The 17471-nt window shown below is 44.4% G+C and overlaps 1 protein-coding gene across 3 annotated transcripts; it reads left to right on the top strand.

Moving 5' to 3' along the window:
- Positions 1-431: 431 nt before the first annotated feature.
- Positions 432-7040, top strand: TLCD2 (TLC domain containing 2). 3 transcript variants are annotated; one of them, XM_070227855.1, is made up of 6 exons: positions 432-939; positions 1219-1292; positions 1496-1578; positions 2457-2620; positions 2717-2847; positions 4591-7040. In XM_070227855.1, the coding sequence occupies exons 1-4, from the start codon at positions 831-833 to the stop codon at positions 2578-2580; spliced, it is 390 nt and encodes a 129-aa protein (XP_070083956.1). In that variant the 5' UTR covers positions 432-830; the 3' UTR covers positions 2581-2620; positions 2717-2847; positions 4591-7040. The 3 variants fall into 3 exon arrangements, with proteins under 3 accessions (XP_070083956.1, XP_070083958.1, XP_070083957.1); XM_070227857.1 differs by lacking the exon at positions 2457-2620 and having other exon boundaries at positions 4591-5713; XM_070227856.1 differs by lacking the exons at positions 2457-2620; positions 2717-2847 and having other exon boundaries at positions 4591-5713.
- The last annotated feature ends 10431 nt before the right edge of the window (positions 7041-17471 follow it).

The raw sequence follows: 17471 nt of genomic DNA, 5'->3' as shown, positions 1-17471 counted from the left end.
GCTGAGAGGTTTCCTTTTGCCTCCCCTTCCTAATAATAAGGCTTCTCTGGAGGGCCCCCAAAAAAGGTTGGAGGAGGAGTCCCCAGAGGGTCGCTTCTCCATACTGGAAGCTGTTCTTTCTGAGAGGTACTGTGTAAGGAGGCAGGACTCGTGGAACTATAGGGTTACTGGGATGCCTTAAAGTTCTGGAAACCCCGGGAGGTAGAAGGAGTGGTTCCAAGAAAATGAGGTGTCCCCTTCCCCACCACTGAGACGGGGGAGGGGTGCGGGGCGTTGCGGCGAGGTTTAAACAAGTGGGAGTGGGTTAGCGCTGGCCTCTAACTTCAGGGCTGTGAGGGTGGGGTGGGAGGAATGACCAGCAGGTGAGAGGTTAGAGTAGGGAAAGGGTGAAAGTTAGGGGGGCGGGGCCTCCGGGAGTGTCAGGTGAGATTAGAGACCTATTTCCGGAGCTCCGAGAGGTGTGGGACACATGGAGTTGGCGAAGACCCCTAATGACATCAACAAAGTTCCCCTGAGCTTCGTTGCAAAGCTTGGTCCTCGGGAGCCCCCAACCCGCCATTCCCCGCGAGGGCGGAACGCGACCGGTTGCCGTGGCTCCAGGGGCGGTGGCCCCATGGCTGCTCCAATCACCGCCCAGCTCAAGGATGGGGGCGTGGACGAGCCCTGGAAAAGTTATAGCCAATTCCAAAGGCGGGGCAGGCGGGGGAGCCCAGGGACCCCGCCCTGCCAAGAAAGCCAGTCCACAGTCCCCGCAGGGGGCGTTGGATGCGTCCGGGCCCTCAGCGCAAGGGCCCGAAGGACTGATCCGGACCTAGTCAGCCCGCCAGGCCATGGCGCCCTCAGGGCTCCTTGTGGCCGGCGCCTCCTTCGCCGCCTTCCGGGGGCTGCACTGGGGACTACGGCTGCTGCCCACGCGGAGATCTGCTGCTCAGGACTGTTGTAAGCGGCGGAGCATCTGTGTCTCCCTGGTGCACAGCCTGCTCACTGGGACCAGGCTGCTGCTCGGGTGGGGTGCAGGGCTTAGAGGTTCGGGAGGCAGCGGCGTGAGGGTAAGAGTGTAGGAGGCTGAGATTAGAAGACCCGCGGGCACCTTTAAAATTGATGTGAGACCTTGAGAGTCTGAGATGGGTGAAGGTGTGGATGGATGGGCCGGTGTGCGCAGAGGGAGAATGGGACCTGAGTCTGCACACGCTGACAATGGCCCCCCATCTCCTCCAGGCTGTCGCGTACCTTCAGATGGCCATCCACCTGATTCATGGCCACCCGCCCTGGTGCTGTGGCTGTATCTGTGGGTAAGTCTGCAGGGAAGGCTGGGGGGCAGCCTTCCAGCGGTAATTCCAGGCCCCCACTCTCCTCCCCTGTAGGAGTTAAATGTTTCTGGCAGTTTTACTGTGGGAAACTAAAGATTTGGAAAAAGGAAGGGATGGAGATTCCTCTCCTGGCTGTACACCAGCTTGACGGAAGTCTAATACCTCCCCAACCCCCTTTCCCACAGATTATTTCCTGGCCTATGGAGCTGACATGCTGTGGAACCCGATCTTGGGGCAGGCCTGGGACCTTCTCTGTCACCATTTGGTGGTGAGACTTGAGGAGAGGCAAGACGGAAGGAAGGCATACCCAGCTCAGGGTCCCCAATCTCTCTCCAGCTTTCCATCTTAATGACTTCCCAGAGTCTCTGATCCCCACTGACGCTTTATCCTCCCAACCTTGAGCTGAACGAGGGGCAGGAATTTGACTGTTGGTCCCAGCTGGGAGTCTGAGCACTGCCTAAGACACTTGGATTCCCGCAGGTGTCCAGTTGATCAGAGAAATGTTGAATATGGAGGTTTTCTGAGAAGGGGGAGCCCCTGTGCGGGGATTGGGATGGGGCATGGAAAGCCCAGGGATGGAAGTTGATGGGTACTGTGCAGATGCTGCAGCCCCAGGGGTGATAGCCTCTGTGCCAAGGCTGCTTCCATCCTGTGGAAAGGTTTTAAGGCCATTCAGGCCCCCAAAATAAGGGTAAGCATAAAGATCAGGTGTTTAGGAGGGGTGCCACAAAATCCTTGGGGGTCTCTCTCTTAAGGACTAGGATATGGGGATGTGATGGGTGGCAGGTCATAGAACGTCCTCTGATCTCTGACACTGGCTTCCCAGGTAGTGAGCTGCCTCAGCACCACCAATCTGTCTGGCTACTACGTGGGCTTCTCTGTGGTGTCTCTGCTTCTAAAGCTGAACTCTGCCTGCCGGCACCTACGGAAGTTGCTATTGCTTTCTCACCAGGTCCCATCCCTGGCCTTTATCTTGGCCAGCTGGGCCACCAAAGCCCTTTTCCACCTGGTGCCATTGGGGTGCATGAGTCTGTGACTTATCCAGCAGCATCACTGGGTGCCAACTGCTCTGGTTGTCTTTGGTGGAACTGGGCTGGTCACTGTGGGTGCCATGATCATCACAGTGGGTATTTGCATTTTGGTCAGTGATGTCCTGCAGTCTCGGCCCCACCCACCCATCCCTGGGCACAAGGAAACCAGGGGCACCAGGACATGTTGTGATGGTGAGCCTGTCACCAAGGATGATTGCACTCTCAGCCTAAAAGACTAGAGAGAAGCCTCAGCCTCCTCTTCAGCCGGCCCTGGGGGAGGTATGACCAGGAAAAGGAGATGGTGGTTTTCAATGCACAGTCCCCCAGGAGGGTAAGGACTGGGATGGATTTTCAGTATCTCACTTCCCCTTCCAGCTAACTCACACCCCTCCCCCATTCCAAGGATCTAAGAAGAAATGCTGACGTTCCTGGATGGATGGACTGGGCTTTTGTTCTCTGAATTCCATCATCAAATGACCACCTTTTCCAGCAAACTAACTCAGGAGGTACAGCCAGTGCTACCAATAAAAGGTGGCAGGAGGCAGGAAGCCAGACAAAACTGTCAATGGAAACAGAAACCCTTGCTTTAGCACAGGGACAGGTGAAGATAGGTGAGGTCCTACTAGGATCAGGGAGATGTAGTATGGAGGGGGTAGAGTCAGAGGGAAGACAGACCTCACCTGTGACCAAATTCTGGCAGTGGGAAGAGGGCATATCAGGTGCCATCTGTAGCCAGTAGGGATAGACATAATAGTTGCAAAGGATAGAGCATGGGTCTAGGTCTGTGTCTTAGGGCAGTACTGAAGTCCTGAGCTGTAGCAGGAACTCAAACGTCTGTTCAGGTTGCCCAGTGTAGGGTCTTCCCACACCCAAGCTTTCGTGGAAGAACGAGGGCAGAGGCAGAGGCAGATGAGGGAAGGCTTCCATTTGGCTGCAGAAGAATTAAGGAATATTTGACCCTTTTCTGGGATTCATTTGCAATCTCTCCTTTCTCCCCATCACTTCTGCGACAGCTTTTCCTGTTGTACCAGACCCCTCCTTTCTTCAGACAGAACGTCCAGGTTATGAGAAGTGTAGAGCAGATTAAGATTACTATTCGACTAAACAATGGACAGAAAGAGATAACCCTTAATCATCCACAGAAAAGATACATGTGCAAAAGCAAGAGACAGGGATATTAAAACAAAAAGTCCTGCCAAAAAGCTGCGCTACAGGAAGACAAAGGGGGCGATGAGACAGACAGACATAGATTAAGGGACGGAAAGAAAGAGAAGGATTCGTTGCATAGAAGAGACAGAGGTGAAGAGAGATGGAGGTCAAGATAGAGAATCCTTGGCAGAAATCTCGAGAAAGACTGTCGTAGATGCTGAGAGGAACCAAAACCATAGAACTGGTAAAACGGTCATAAAGAGGATAAGAAAAATAGAAATAGAGGCTGACAGGAAGGGACCCCAAGGGTGGAAGTCACCGATAGTCTAGACAGTGAAATAGAGTGAGTGACAGAGAGGAACAACCAGACTCAGGAGAGATGGAAGTGATAGTGGCAGGTGGAGAGATTAGCAGAGCCAGAGAAGAGAGGTGGAAATAGAGAGAGGGGGAGATTAGTCAGGGGAGATGAGAAGCAGAAGGCGGAGGAAGCTGTCAATGGAAAGATTCACTGACAGAAAAAGAAAGCAGGAGATATGCTGAGTTGGAGACAGGCAGAAAGACAAAGGACAAACAGCTACAGTGCAAAACACAAGACAGAGACTGACAAGAACTGATAGGCAGAAACTGGCAGGAAGATGAGGAAAAGTCAGAATCAGGGGTGTAACTGAGATAGAAGAATAGGCAGAGGGACTGGGGAGAACCACAGAGAGAAAAAGGCGGGGCAGGGTAGAATGATTAAATAGGCATCCAAAGGAAAGAACAAGGAAAAGGAGGGGACACAGACTTGAAGAGAGAAAGAAAGAAGTAATAAAGATAGGGAGAAAAAGAGAGAGGCATTGTGAGAGATCCCCATCACCGAGTCATTAAAACCAAGGGGCAAAGGGGAAAAATAACAGACAGGAGAAACTGAGACAGTTGGAAGTAAACACAGGCAGAAAATAAGAGCATAGGATTTAAATGTAATCGGACTAAAGCTGGAGAGGCAAAGGTATAGAAGTTGAGATGGAGAAACTAAGTAGAATTGTGTCAGAATTTGTCCTTAACAGAAGTAGTATCTTCAAAACTCAATTTGTCATCTTTTTTTTTTTTTTTTTTTTTAGGAAGATTAGCCCTGAGCTAACTGCTGCCAATCCTCTTTTTGCTGAGGAAGACTGGCCCTGAGCTAACATCCATGCCCATCTTCCTCTACTTTGTATGTGGGATGCCTACCACAGCAAGATTAGCCTGGAGCTAACTGCTGCCAGTCCTCTTTTTGCTGAGGAAGACTGGCCCTGAGCTAACATCCATGCCCATCTTCCTCTACTTTATATATGGGACGCCTACCACAGCATGGCTTGCCAAGCGGTGTTGTGTCCGCACCCAGGATCCAAACCGGCGAACCCCAGGCTGCTGAAGCAGAATGTGCACACTTAACTGCTGCACCACCGGGCCGGCCTCTCAATTTGTCATCTTAACTGAATGCCTTGATTAACAAAAACATTGTCTTGAGTTTTCAAAGAAAAAGAAATGTGACACACCCATGGGAGGAATCTGTTCCCTAAGTATGTGTTGAGGTCAATATTGATTCGTTTCGAGCCCTACACCTTTTCTTTTGCCACTGTCAGAAATTCATGGTCCAGGCGAGTACTCCTCTTGGTAATACTTGATAGTATCTATGAGAGGTGCCCAAGAACTTGATTAGGGAAATATGGCTGTGTCTGTGGGTTAACTAGTAAAACCCATACAGGAAGGGTGAGATTAGCTACTAGCGTAGGTAGGACGTAAGCGAACACCTGAAGAGTTTGGGATCACACACAAATTTCCACATGGTGACCCAGTGAAACTTCAGCAGGGCAGGACTGGACTGTGATTATAAGTGAGTAAGTGGAATCTCATCAACTGGACCAGTTATAGATGGTGTGGACCAGATATAGATGATGCGAATCAAGGAGACATGGTCAACTGGGACCCTAGAAAAGAGAAGCTCAAAAGTACAGAGTCTGGCAGATGCTACATTTGGTACAATGAGTTGGTCTGGTCACCATGGTGGTGCCATATCAACCTCAATGTGACCTGGTAAAGTGGTCCTCAAGACTAACTCTATGCCTACCCAGCTACTGGCTGACAAATTATTTGTCTTCTGGCACAGGGGAATGGCTCGCCTGAGTCAGGGATATTGATATTTTATGGTCTCGGAACACTCTCCAGATCATAAATTAATAAATTGCTATGTAAATAATTGCATCAGGCTTTTGTGAGTGTGGTTACTTTCAGTCACTTTTCTTGACTCCAGTGGTGTCCTGATTTATAACACAATGCTAGATTGTGGAAACTTTGCCTTGGGAAGGTCTCCTCTTGGCACTAACTTTTTTGTTTCAATTATTTTATTGAGGTCATAATGGTTTGTAACATTGTGTAATTTCAGGTAGATATTATTTATCAGTTTCTGTATAGACTGCTTTGTGCTCACTACCAAATAGACAATTTTTATCCGTCACCGTATATATGTGCCCCATTACCCCTTTTGCCCACCCCCTGACACCCTTCCCCTCTTGTAACCAATAATCTGCTCTCTTTATCCATGTATTTGTTTATCTTCCACATATGAGTGAAATCATTTGGTGCTTGTCTTTTTCTGCCTGGCTTGTTTAGCTTAACATAGTACTCTCAAGGTCCATCCATGTTGTTGCAAATGGAGTGATTTTGTCCTTTTTTTATGGCTGATTGTATTCCATTGTTTATATACACCACATCTTCTTGATCCAGTCATCAGTTGCTGGGCACTGGTTGCTTCCATGTCTTGGCTGTTGTGAATAATGCTACAGTGAACATAGGGGTGCATAAGTCTCTTTGAATTGTTGGTTTCAAATTCTTTGGTTAAATACCCAGTAATGGGATAGCTGGATCATTTTGTATTTCTATTTTTAATTTTTTGAGGAATCTCCATACTGTTTTCCATAGTGGCTGCACCAGTTTGCATCCCCACCAGCAGTGGATGAGGGTTCCCTTTTCTCCACATCCTCTGCAACATTCGTTATTTTTTGTCTTGGTAAGTATAGCCATTCTAACAGGTGTAAGGTGATATCTCATTGTAGTTTTGATTTGCATTTCTCTAGTAATTAGTGATGTTGAACATCTTCTCATGTGCCTATTGGCCATCTGTATATCTTCTTTGGAAAAATGTTTGTTCAGATCTTCTGCCTATTTTTTGATCAGGTTGTCTGGTTTTTTGTTGTTGAGTTGTATGAGTTCTTTATATATTTTGGAAATTAACCCCTTGTCAGATATATGCTTTGCAAATATTGTCTCCCAGTTGATGGGTTGTCTTTTCGTTTTGTTCATGGTTTCCGTTTTGGAACTGACTTTTTAACCTACAAAGCCCTAAAGTGTCTTAAGATCCTCTACTGTCAAAAAGCAAACCCAATTTATTCAGTAGAAGGGACTTAGAGCGAGAGAATGGATTCAGACAATTTGGAGTGATTCTCAATGCCAAAGGTTGAAACCAAAAGAATCCTTTAGCCAAATTGGTCTTGAGTTAACAAGAAAATTAATTAAACAGAAATCTCTATAACTGAGTTGTCAGGGCTTTATTACATGCAGAATCTGGATTTGTCGGGCTAAAAATTTGAAGCTTTCAGTCTGCAAGAGATTGTGCAAGGGAAGTTATTCTTTAACAAGAAGCTCTTGTATTGAAAGAAAATGTTGGTTTAGAATCATTATCTTAAAGTCATAGCATCCCAGGCTGACCATTTGTTGTGTTCCTACCATGGCATCACCTTTTATACCTGATAGCACTTAATCCCACACAACAGAGCCTCATCCCATTTTCTAGATGAGAAAACCAAGGTAATTTACTTAGGGTTACCTAGCTAGTTAGTGACAGGGCCTGGACTCAAACCTGCATAGGTTTTTTCTATTATACCACCTGTGGCCAACGTCTGCTGGTTTTGCCTGCCTAGCTGTGTAGGGATTTTCCTTTGAAAACCACTCCTCTCTCACTCCCCATTCAATGAGCATGTGACCCAGGTCTAACCAATCAGAACACCATATCCTTTTTCCCTGAAATGAGTTCATGATGTAAGCAGAACCGAGGAACCTCAGCACCTTGAACTCTGAGTTCTGCTAGAACTTCTGGCTAAGATGCACTCAAAAGATGGAGAGAGATTTCTAGCATCTTTCAAGTAGCCAGATCAAGCTCTGTGTGAAGCCAGAACTCCCCCTGGACCATTCAGTTACATGAGCCAAAAAACTCCAGGATTCACTTAAGTGAGCTGAGTTTTTTCACTTGTAACAATGAGTCTTTATTAATACATTACCTTCAAGATTATCCAGGCTTATCATTTCATTTTGCAGAAAATTGAAGCCTAGAAAACTTAAGTGACTCATCCAAGAACACCCAGCTAGTTTGTGGCATGGCTAGAATTAGAACTGAGGTCTTTGATTTGGTTCCAGTCTCCTTCTTATACATTATTTTGCCTCTTTCTTTATAGAAAGGCTGAGGAGTGGAGAAGCTTCATGGTGCAAAGATAGGAGCCAGTTGACAACTGAAGATCAATCAAATCAGATAAATTGCTTCTGAAGTATTTATAAGTCAGGATGCTTCCGTTTAAAAGCCAGACTTCTATTCACCAAGTATTGATTGCTGCACTTTTCAAGAATGCAGGAACTGTGCAGGGCAGAAGTCTGTTTTAGCTTTCTCTTGCAGACATGGACACCACTTAACTTGGTGTTGTGAGCACATTCTTTCCCTGCCTCTAACCTTGTCAGGGACAAGCCTTTACTTGCCACATCTTCTGCAAGAACTGGACACAGAAGTGATTCTCAGACTGAGTGAGCTCCTTCAACCGAGATAAAGATGCAAGCCACATGGGCTTTAGCAGTAAAAGAATGGGAGCTCATTTGCGTAGCTCAGTATGAGGGTCCCTGGAGAGGACTCCCTGCCTACCACCACCCAACCTCCAAAAACCAGACTCTGGGGTGGTATCTGACATTCCAGGGATCGTAAATTATTTCTTTGGGTTGAGCTTTGCCCTCTCATTCTGGCCTGCCTGCCTGTGCCTTTGAAAGGACTCCTTCACCTCTCGGAATTTCACTGGTCGGCATTGCTGATCCCTGGTGCTGAGAGACTGAAACAGCCCCAGATCCCAGGTCAGGGCACCTCTAGAGGAGGCCAGAGAACCCTGAAGAAGGGTGCCACAAATTCCTGCTTCTGCACTGATCCAAAGCAACACTGCTCCTCCACTCCGCACAGCAGCTTGTCCAAACATAATTTTCTTCAAGCTCCTGCCCTTCCTTCCCTAACCTCAGCTTTATCATAAAATCCAAATGTTTCCACCCTGGCAGCAAGCAGGGAGGGGGCAGGGGGAATGGAGGACAGAGGGGGAGAGAAACAGAGGGGTGCAGCCTAGAGCAGCTGCAGCAGCATTTCCTTGACATAGATTGAATTTTAAAAATTCATATGAACTTTGCGTTCTGCTTCAAAATCCATTCCTATCTGTTTTAATAAAAAATACCATTTGAAATAACTTAAAACTTATCATACTTGTTTTTACAAAATGTCGAGTGAAACTGTCAGTTTTACAATCCAGGAAGATGTGCCATTTTATTCTGCAGTTCCAACTATCACCGGCACACTTTACTTCTCTTTATTTCTCCTTTCAACAAGTATTTATAAAGGACCTACTAGGTGTGAAGCACTTAGATAGAATAGTGAGTAAACAAGCCACAGCCCTGGCTTCAGGGAGCCTGCAGTCAGGATTTTGTTAAAGTGGGAAACTGGGAAAATAGGGGTCATCGAAAGGAGGGAAACCAGAGATAAGGGATGTAGAAACAGGTCATCCAATGGCCCACAGCCTGAGAGTGAACAGATGACTGCAGAGGATGAGACTGTTGCCTTCTGACATCCAAAGTGTTGTCCAGAACCTGACTCAGGGTCTTCCCTCCCAAACCTGCATGCTGTCCAGCATTCTCTCAGTCTGTGCATAGCATTGCCATCAACTCACTGTGAGTCAGCAGCTTAGCAATCACCCTCAAGCCATGCTACCGCACCTCCCACTCCATACACACACATCTAATTAATTACGGAGTTCAGAATGGCTTTCACATCCGTCCATTCCTTTTCCATCTCAGCTGTCTCACGCTGGTCAGAGTTACTGTCATCTCTAGCCTGGGTGACGTGATGACAACCTCATAACTCTCCTCCCCTTAGCAGCCAATCTGTGATTGTTAAAACTGGAACCTGCTGCCATTCCCCTGCTTGATACTATCAAGTGGCCCCTCCTCCTTTTTAAGATAAAGGCATGGGGGCAGGCCCAGTGGCACAGTGGTTAAGTTCACACGTTCTGCTTGGGTGGCCTGGGGTTTCACTGGTCTGGATCCCAGGCGTGGACCTACGTGCTGCTCATCAAGCCATGCTGTGGCAGGCATCCAACATATAATGTAGAGGAAGATGGGCATGAATGTTAGCTCAGGGCCAGTCTTCCTCAGCAAAAAGAGGAGGATTGGCAGCAGATGTTAGCTCAGGGCTAATCTTCCTCAAAAAAAAAAAAAAAGATAAAGGCATGACCCATGCTATGGCCTGTAAGATTCTGCATGATCTCCCCTGGTCTACTCTCCAGACTCATAGTACTTTCTGCTATATTCTTTGTGTTACCTTCTGCAGTTTATTACATATGCCATGCTCCTTCCTTTCTCCAGACCTTGCACAAACAAAGTCCAATGCCTAGTAGACTTTCCATTCTCCCCTCCTCCTACTCCACTTGTATTATCTTATATAGTCTCACTTTTCAGTGCTCATTTTCAACATTTCTTTTTCCAAAGAAATTTCCATGTCTCCCTCCCCTATGATTAGGTCTAATCTCTCTGTACTTCTCATTAGAGTAATTTATTACAAGTTTAATTGAAGAACCAATTATGGGCATTTGAGGAAAGCCTCTAACATGAAATATATAGAAAAAGAAAAAAAAAAACAGGGAAAAACACAGAGAAAGCAAAGACTATGCATGGAAAATAAAGCTTCAGAAAAGCTCTTATTATTTTCCTCAGAGAGACAAAGGAATATATTGTAACTATGAAACAAGAACATACTACCAAAAAAGCATTCAGAGGGGCTGGCCCTGTGGCCGAGTGGTTAAGTCCATGTGCTCCGCTGCAGGCGGCCCAGTGTTTCGTTGGTTCGACTCCTGGGCACGGACATGGCACTGCTCATTAGACCACACTGAGGCAGCGTCCCACATGCCACAACTAGAAGGACCCACAACAAAGAATATACAACTATGTACTGGGGGGGCTTTGGGGAGAAAAAGGAAAAAAAAAAGCATTCAGAGAGAACTAAAAAGAGTACTTGGAAATTAAAAGTGTGATATTAGAAATGAAAAATTCATGGAAGAATTAAAAGATAAAATTGAGTGGGCTGGCCCTGTGGCCGAGCGTTTAAGTTCACGCGCTCTGCTGCAGGCGACCCAGTGTTTCATTGGTTCGAATCCTGGGCGCGGACATGGCACTGCTCATCAAACCACACTGAGGCGGCATCCCACATGCCACAACTAGAAGGACCGACAACGAAGAATATACAGCTGTGTACTGGGGGGGCTTTGGGGGGAAAAGGAAAAAAATAAAAAAAATTAAAAAAAAATAACGTTTAAAGATAAAATTGAGAAAATCTTTCAGAAAGGAGGTAGAATGAGAAGAGAAAAGATGAGACAATCACGGGACCAATCCAGGAGACCCAACATCAAAATAATGGGAGCCCCAGAAAGAGAGAACTGAGAAAAGAAAGAAAAAGAAAATCATCAATGAAATAATGAAAGAAAAATTCTCAAAATTAAAGAACATAAGTTGCCATATTGATGGGTCCATAGAATTCCCAGAACAGTGAAAGAAAATAGATTCACTTCAAGTAACGTTATAGTTAAATTTAAGAACAGTGAGAATAATGTTCTAGAGGGGAAGGAAAAGTTATACACAAACATCAGGAATCAAAATGACTTTGGACGTCTAAGCACCACGCTGGAAATGAAAACGCAATGGAGCAATGTCACCACAATTTTGAAGGAAAATTATTTCAAACTGGAATTTGATACCCAGCCAAACTATCAATCAAATGTGAAGGTTGAAAAAGGTGTTATCAGGGCCGGCCGGTGGCACAGTGGTTAACTTCTCACGTTCTACTTCTCAGCGGCTGGGGATTTGCTGGTTCAGATCCCAGGTACGGACATGGCACCACTTGGCAAAAGCCATGCTGTGGTAGGCGTCCCACGTGTAAAGTAGAAGAAGATGGGCATGGATGTTAGCTCAGGGCCAGTCTTCCTCAGCAAACAGAGGAAGATTGGCAGTAGTTAGCTCAGGGCTAATCTTCCTCACAAAAAAAAAAGAAAAGAAAAAGAAAAAGGTCTTATCTGACAAGAAAATCTCAAAAAATTTATCTTCCATGCATCCTTCTTAGAAAGCTACTAGAAGATACACTCTACCAAAATGAGGGAGTTAACCAAGAAGAAGGAAGACACAGATATAGAAAACAGGAGATTCAACATAGAAGAGAAGAAAGGACTTCCCAGGACAATGGTAAAGGGTGATCCTAGGAAGAGAGCTCTCCAACAAGGAGAGAGTGAAACTGGTACATACTACAGCAGGTCGTGATGCTCTGGGAAAGACTTTTTTGGGGGGAAGGTGAAACTGGTAGACTAACCTTATATGCCTGAACATTTGAAGAGATTCAAAAACTAATGAAGAGCTGGGAGAGTAGTTGGCAAAGAGTCCATAGAAAACTAAGCAAATGTGACTATTAACTACAAGTGAAACAAATAGTTGTTTAGGAAAGGAAATGTAATCATAGTTTATTACATGAATGAGCTGCAGATCTGTGGGTACCATTTGTATAGAGAAGCATAATAAAGTTTTTTTGGCTGGTTGGTTTTGTTTTTTGTTTTTTTACATTTTAATCTCATATGAATTGCTGATGATAGACACACACATGGCAGCTGGAGGTGAGTGCACTCAAGAGGGGGATAAGAGAGGTAATAACTTAGGGACGAGGCTGAAAGGAGATGCATGTGTACTCCCTGAAGCCTGGATCCTTAGCAAGGGGGAGATGTATGCCAGGAGCTGGGGCCCAGCACAGCCTGTTGTACCTGAGGTTTCAGGAAATGAATTAGCGTCTCAGAGGCTGGACACTCAGTCCAATATTGCCGTGTCCTCCCACAGAGAGCTGGGGAGGGGATCCTGGACCCTCACTTCTAGAGCCAGGCTACAGGCTACGTGGATTTAAATCCCAGATCTGCTACTTATTAGCTATGTGGTCTTGGGCAAGTTGACCTCTGTGTGCCCTGGTATCCTCATCTGTGAAATGGAATAACAATAATAGGATTCTCATGAGAATTAAATGAATCAATACATCTAATGTGCTTAGAAAAGTGCCTGACACAGAGTAAATGCTATATAAGGGCTAGCTCTTGTTATTGCATGCACAATAATGTAAACATTGCTTATTAATCTCATCAAAATTATAATATAACCATATTGGGAGGCCGAGGTAGTGGAAAGGACATACATGTATATGGGAAGCTAGGGGGAGAGTTGGAGCTCCATTTTCTATAGTGGAAGGTAAGTAGATAATGGCTAAAAGTAAAACCTCAAGAACTAGCAAGGCAAGCTTATTACTTGCAGATATGGAAATAAATGCCAAAATAATCAGCTAAAATGGTGAAAGTGGTTTCTTTTGGGGAGGAAGAAATGGTCAGATGGAACATAGGTAGCTGTTCTTTGTAACATATCTTTTTAACAAACTCTATGAGACTATATAACTTTCTAAAAACTAAAACTAAAACTATTAATTGTAAAACTAGTTATTTAATGCCCATCTCCCCATCTAGAAAGCAAGCTTCCGGCAGGCATAGCCTTGGTCTGGTCTGCTCTCCTCTGTATCCTGGCACCCTCGCAAGGCCAGCACCTGCAGGTGTGCATTAAGCCTTTGTAGAAGGAAATCTTTAAGGGCATGTGTGCTTTGGAAAGACTTCCTGCATTGAATAGGAGTTTCGACAAGATAATTTCTGATGCCCCTGCCAGTTCTGTAATTCTAATCTACCTTCCTTCTCATCTCAATTTCTCTTAACCCTCTTGCTCCAGTCCAAATTCTTGTCTTTCTTTAATGCCCAAATTTTCAAATGAATGGTCAATTCCCATTGCCTCCATTGTTTTATGAATTTCCTTGGCAACTGGGAACTTTCCTCTCCCATTATTTTTCTGAAACTGCTCTCCTAGGTCAGGGAATTCTTTCTCATCAAGCTCATGTCCTTTCTCTGTAGTCCTCTACCTCTTGCGTCATCTAACGTGAGAGAGGGCTTCCTTTCCTTGAAGTTCTTCTTTCCTGTGAGTCTCTCCCAACCTTTCCAGCTGTTCCTTCCCCGGCTTTTTCTGGCCTTCTCCTCTCCCAGCCTTCCTCATCTGCTTTTCTGTTATTCTTCCTTCCGTGAACTGACTCTTCCTCATGGCCCTAGTGTCAACTTTGGTCTGATGATTCAATCTCTCACCTTGGTTCCTAGACTGCCACTTGTGTATTTCTAGCCAGAGGACGCCTTCATTTGTATGACCCACAGTCACTTCCAAGTCCAACTTTAAACTCCCCAAAGAACAAGGAGACTGGTTTGTCTGCAATGAATGATCCATAATAATAGCAGTTAATATTTTCTGTTTGGATCTGTTCCTGGCTTGGTCACCTTCCTACTCAACTAAGCTTCATCAGATTAACTCAGACTGACTGTGTTTGACCTATAAAGAGACTTTAAATAAGAGAAGTTCTTAATTCTTTAAGTCTTAGTTTCTTCATTTGTAAATTGTTTCATTTGCACAAGTGTTTTCCAGCTTTAAAAGAAAAAGCTTGGAATTCACTGTCAAATTGGTCAAATCATTGGCAAAAGTCTTGGTATTTAAGACCAGCTTTAATTTGGCCCAAATTTTCCCATCCAACATCATCTATGCTTCGTAGCATGAACATAGAAGATGATGTAGCAGTATGATTAAGAACTTGAGCTCCAGAGCCATTATTTACTGTCTCCATTATTTACTGTCTGTGGGGACCTAAGCAAGTGGCCCAGCTTCTCTCAGCTTCAGTTTCCTCATCTATGAAACAAGGATAATAATAACACCTACCTCATTGGATTATTGTGACAATGAAATGAACTAATGTATGTAAGGTTGTTAGAGAGAACCTGACACATAGTTCATGTAATTAATCGTGTGACCCAAGGCGGGTTACTCAACCTTTCTGGGCCTGGGTTTCTCATCAGTAAAATGGGGATAATAATACCTATTTTGTAAAGGTGTTTTGAGGATTAAATTGGTTTATTTATTTATTAACTTTTTATTTTGAAATAATTTTAGGCTCACATGGAAGTTGCAAAACTGACAGAAAGCATAAAGATAAACAAATAGATCAATGGGATAGAATTGAGAGTCCAGAAACAAACAAATGGTCAATTGATTTTGACAAAGGGGCCAAAATGATTCAAAGGGGAAAGAATAGTCTTTTAAACAAATGGTGCTGGGACAACTGGATATCCATATGCAAAAGAATTAATTTGGACCCCCATCTCAGGCCAAACACAAAAATTAACTCAATGTGAGTCATAGACCTACATGTAAAAGCTAAAACTATAAAACTCTTAGAAGAAAACATAGGAGCATATCTTTGTGACTTGGGTTAGGCAATGATTTCTAAGATTTGACACCAAATCATAAGCAATAGAAAAGAAGATTTGATAAGTTGGGCTTAATTAAAAACTTTTGTGCTTCAAACAACACCATCAAGAAAGTGAAAAGGGGGGCTGGCCCCATGGCCGAGTGGTTGGGTTCGAGAGCTCTGCTTCTGGCCCAGTGTTTCACCAGTTTGGATCCTGGGCTTGGACATGGCACCGCTCATCAAGCCATGCTGAGGCGGCATCCCACATGCCACAACTGGAAGGACCCACAATTAAAAATATACAACTGCGTGAGGCCGGCCCGGTGGCACAGCGGTTAAGTTTGCAAATTGTACTTCTCAGCAGCCCCTTGTTCGCTGGTGGATCCTGGGTGCGGACATGGCACTGCTTGGTAAAAGCCACGCTGTGGTAGGTGTCCCACAGATAAAGTAGAGGAAGATGGGCACAGATGTTAGCTCAGGGCCAGTCTTCCTCAGCAAAAAGAGGAGGATTTGGCAGTAGTTAGCTCAGGGCTAATCTTCCTAGAAAAAAACGCAACTGTGTACCGGGGGCTTTGGGAAGAAAAAGGAAAAATAAAATCTTTGGGGAAAAAAAAAAAAAAGAAAGTGAAAGGGTAACTCAAAGAATAGGAGAAAAATTTTGGGTATCTTACATATGACAGGGAACTTGTATCTAGAATATGTAAAGAACTCCTACAACTCAATAATAAAAAGCCCGATGTTAAAATAGACAAAGGATCTGAAAAGATATTTCTCCAAAGAAGATATATATGTAGGTAGATAGATAATAAATATATGTAATATACATATATTACAATAAGGGTGAACCTCAAAAACATTATGCTAAGTAAAAGAAGTCAGTCACAAAAGACCACTATTCTATGATACTGTTTATATGAAATGTCCAGATCAGGCAAATCTATAGAGGCAGAAAGTAGATTAGTGGTTGCCTAGGGCTGAGTACTAAGAGGTGGGAGGAAATGGGGAGTGAGAACTAATGGGTACAAATTTTCTTTTGGGGATAATGAGAATGTTCTGCAACTAGATAGTGATGATAATTGCACAACTCTGTAAATATACTAAAAATCATTGGATTGTATTCTTTAAACAGGTGAACTTGATGAAATGCAAATTACATCTCAATGATGCTGTTTAGAAAATAGTACAGAGAGTTCCTGTGTACCCTTCACCCACTTCAAAATTTCTTAAATAACAATACCAGGAAAATAAAAACCAGAAAATTGACATCAGTACAATACTATTAACGAAACTATAGACAATATTAGGATTTTACCAGAGTTTAGAACAATGTCTGGCATGTAAGGAATCTTGCACGGGTAGTAAGGACTTCACTGCAATGACAGTGATGAACAAAATGATGTACATAATAATATGATGCTATACTTTCTACTGCAGCCAGGTTGATCTGCTGCTGTTTCAGAGCATGCCATGCTCTTCCTCTTTCTAAACTCTAACTTAGCAGTTTCCACCACCTGGGATTCTTTTTTCCTTCCTCTTTCTTTACTCCATCAAATCCTTCACATCCACCCATCTCCATCAAATCTTTAAAAGGCAAAAGATTTATTCCATCTCAAGAGAAACAGAGGCATCATCAAATCTTTAATAATGCTCCTCTCGGGCAAGCCCTGGTGGCCTAGTGGTTAAGTTCAGTGCCCTCTGCTTCAGGGTCCAGATTCGGTTCCCAGGCGCTGAACTACTCCACTCTGCTAGCTGCTATGCTGTGCTTGCAGCCCACATACTTAAAAAATAGAGGAAGATTCGCAAGCTTGTTAGCTCAGGGTGAATCTTCCTCAGGAAAAATAATAATAATAATAATAGTAATGCTCTTCACCCTTCCTTATTTTATTTTTGTGAGGTTTTTTTTTGCTTTTGAGGAAGATTAGCCCCGAGCTAACATCAGCCACGAATCCTCCTCTTTTTGCTAAGGAAGGCTGGCCCTGAGCTAACAATTCATGCCCATCCTCTGTTTTATATGTGAGATGCCTGCCACAGCATGGCTTGATGAGTGGCACATAGGTCCACACCTGGGATCCGGACCAGTGAGAGCCCAGGCCACCCAAGCAGAGCCAGCGAACTTGACCGCTATGCCAGCAGGCCAGCCCCATTACCCTTCTTTAAACTGTATGAACCTCCATACCAAGCCAGCACTTGCGTGCACTCTCCTTCACATTTTTCTCTAATTATTTCACCTTTGAGTCCTAAATTCCCAACTAAATTGAGAGGCTATATGTGTTACAATTCCTCTGCATCTTCCACAATAAACTTGGTGTGAATTCAAAAAAATTTATT

Source organism: Equus caballus, chromosome 11, assembly GCF_041296265.1.
Source record: "Equus caballus isolate H_3958 breed thoroughbred chromosome 11, TB-T2T, whole genome shotgun sequence".
NCBI lineage: Eukaryota > Metazoa > Chordata > Mammalia > Perissodactyla > Equidae > Equus > Equus caballus.
Note: the sequence above shows the minus strand (reverse complement) of the source record. Positions and strands in the feature narration are given on the sequence as shown.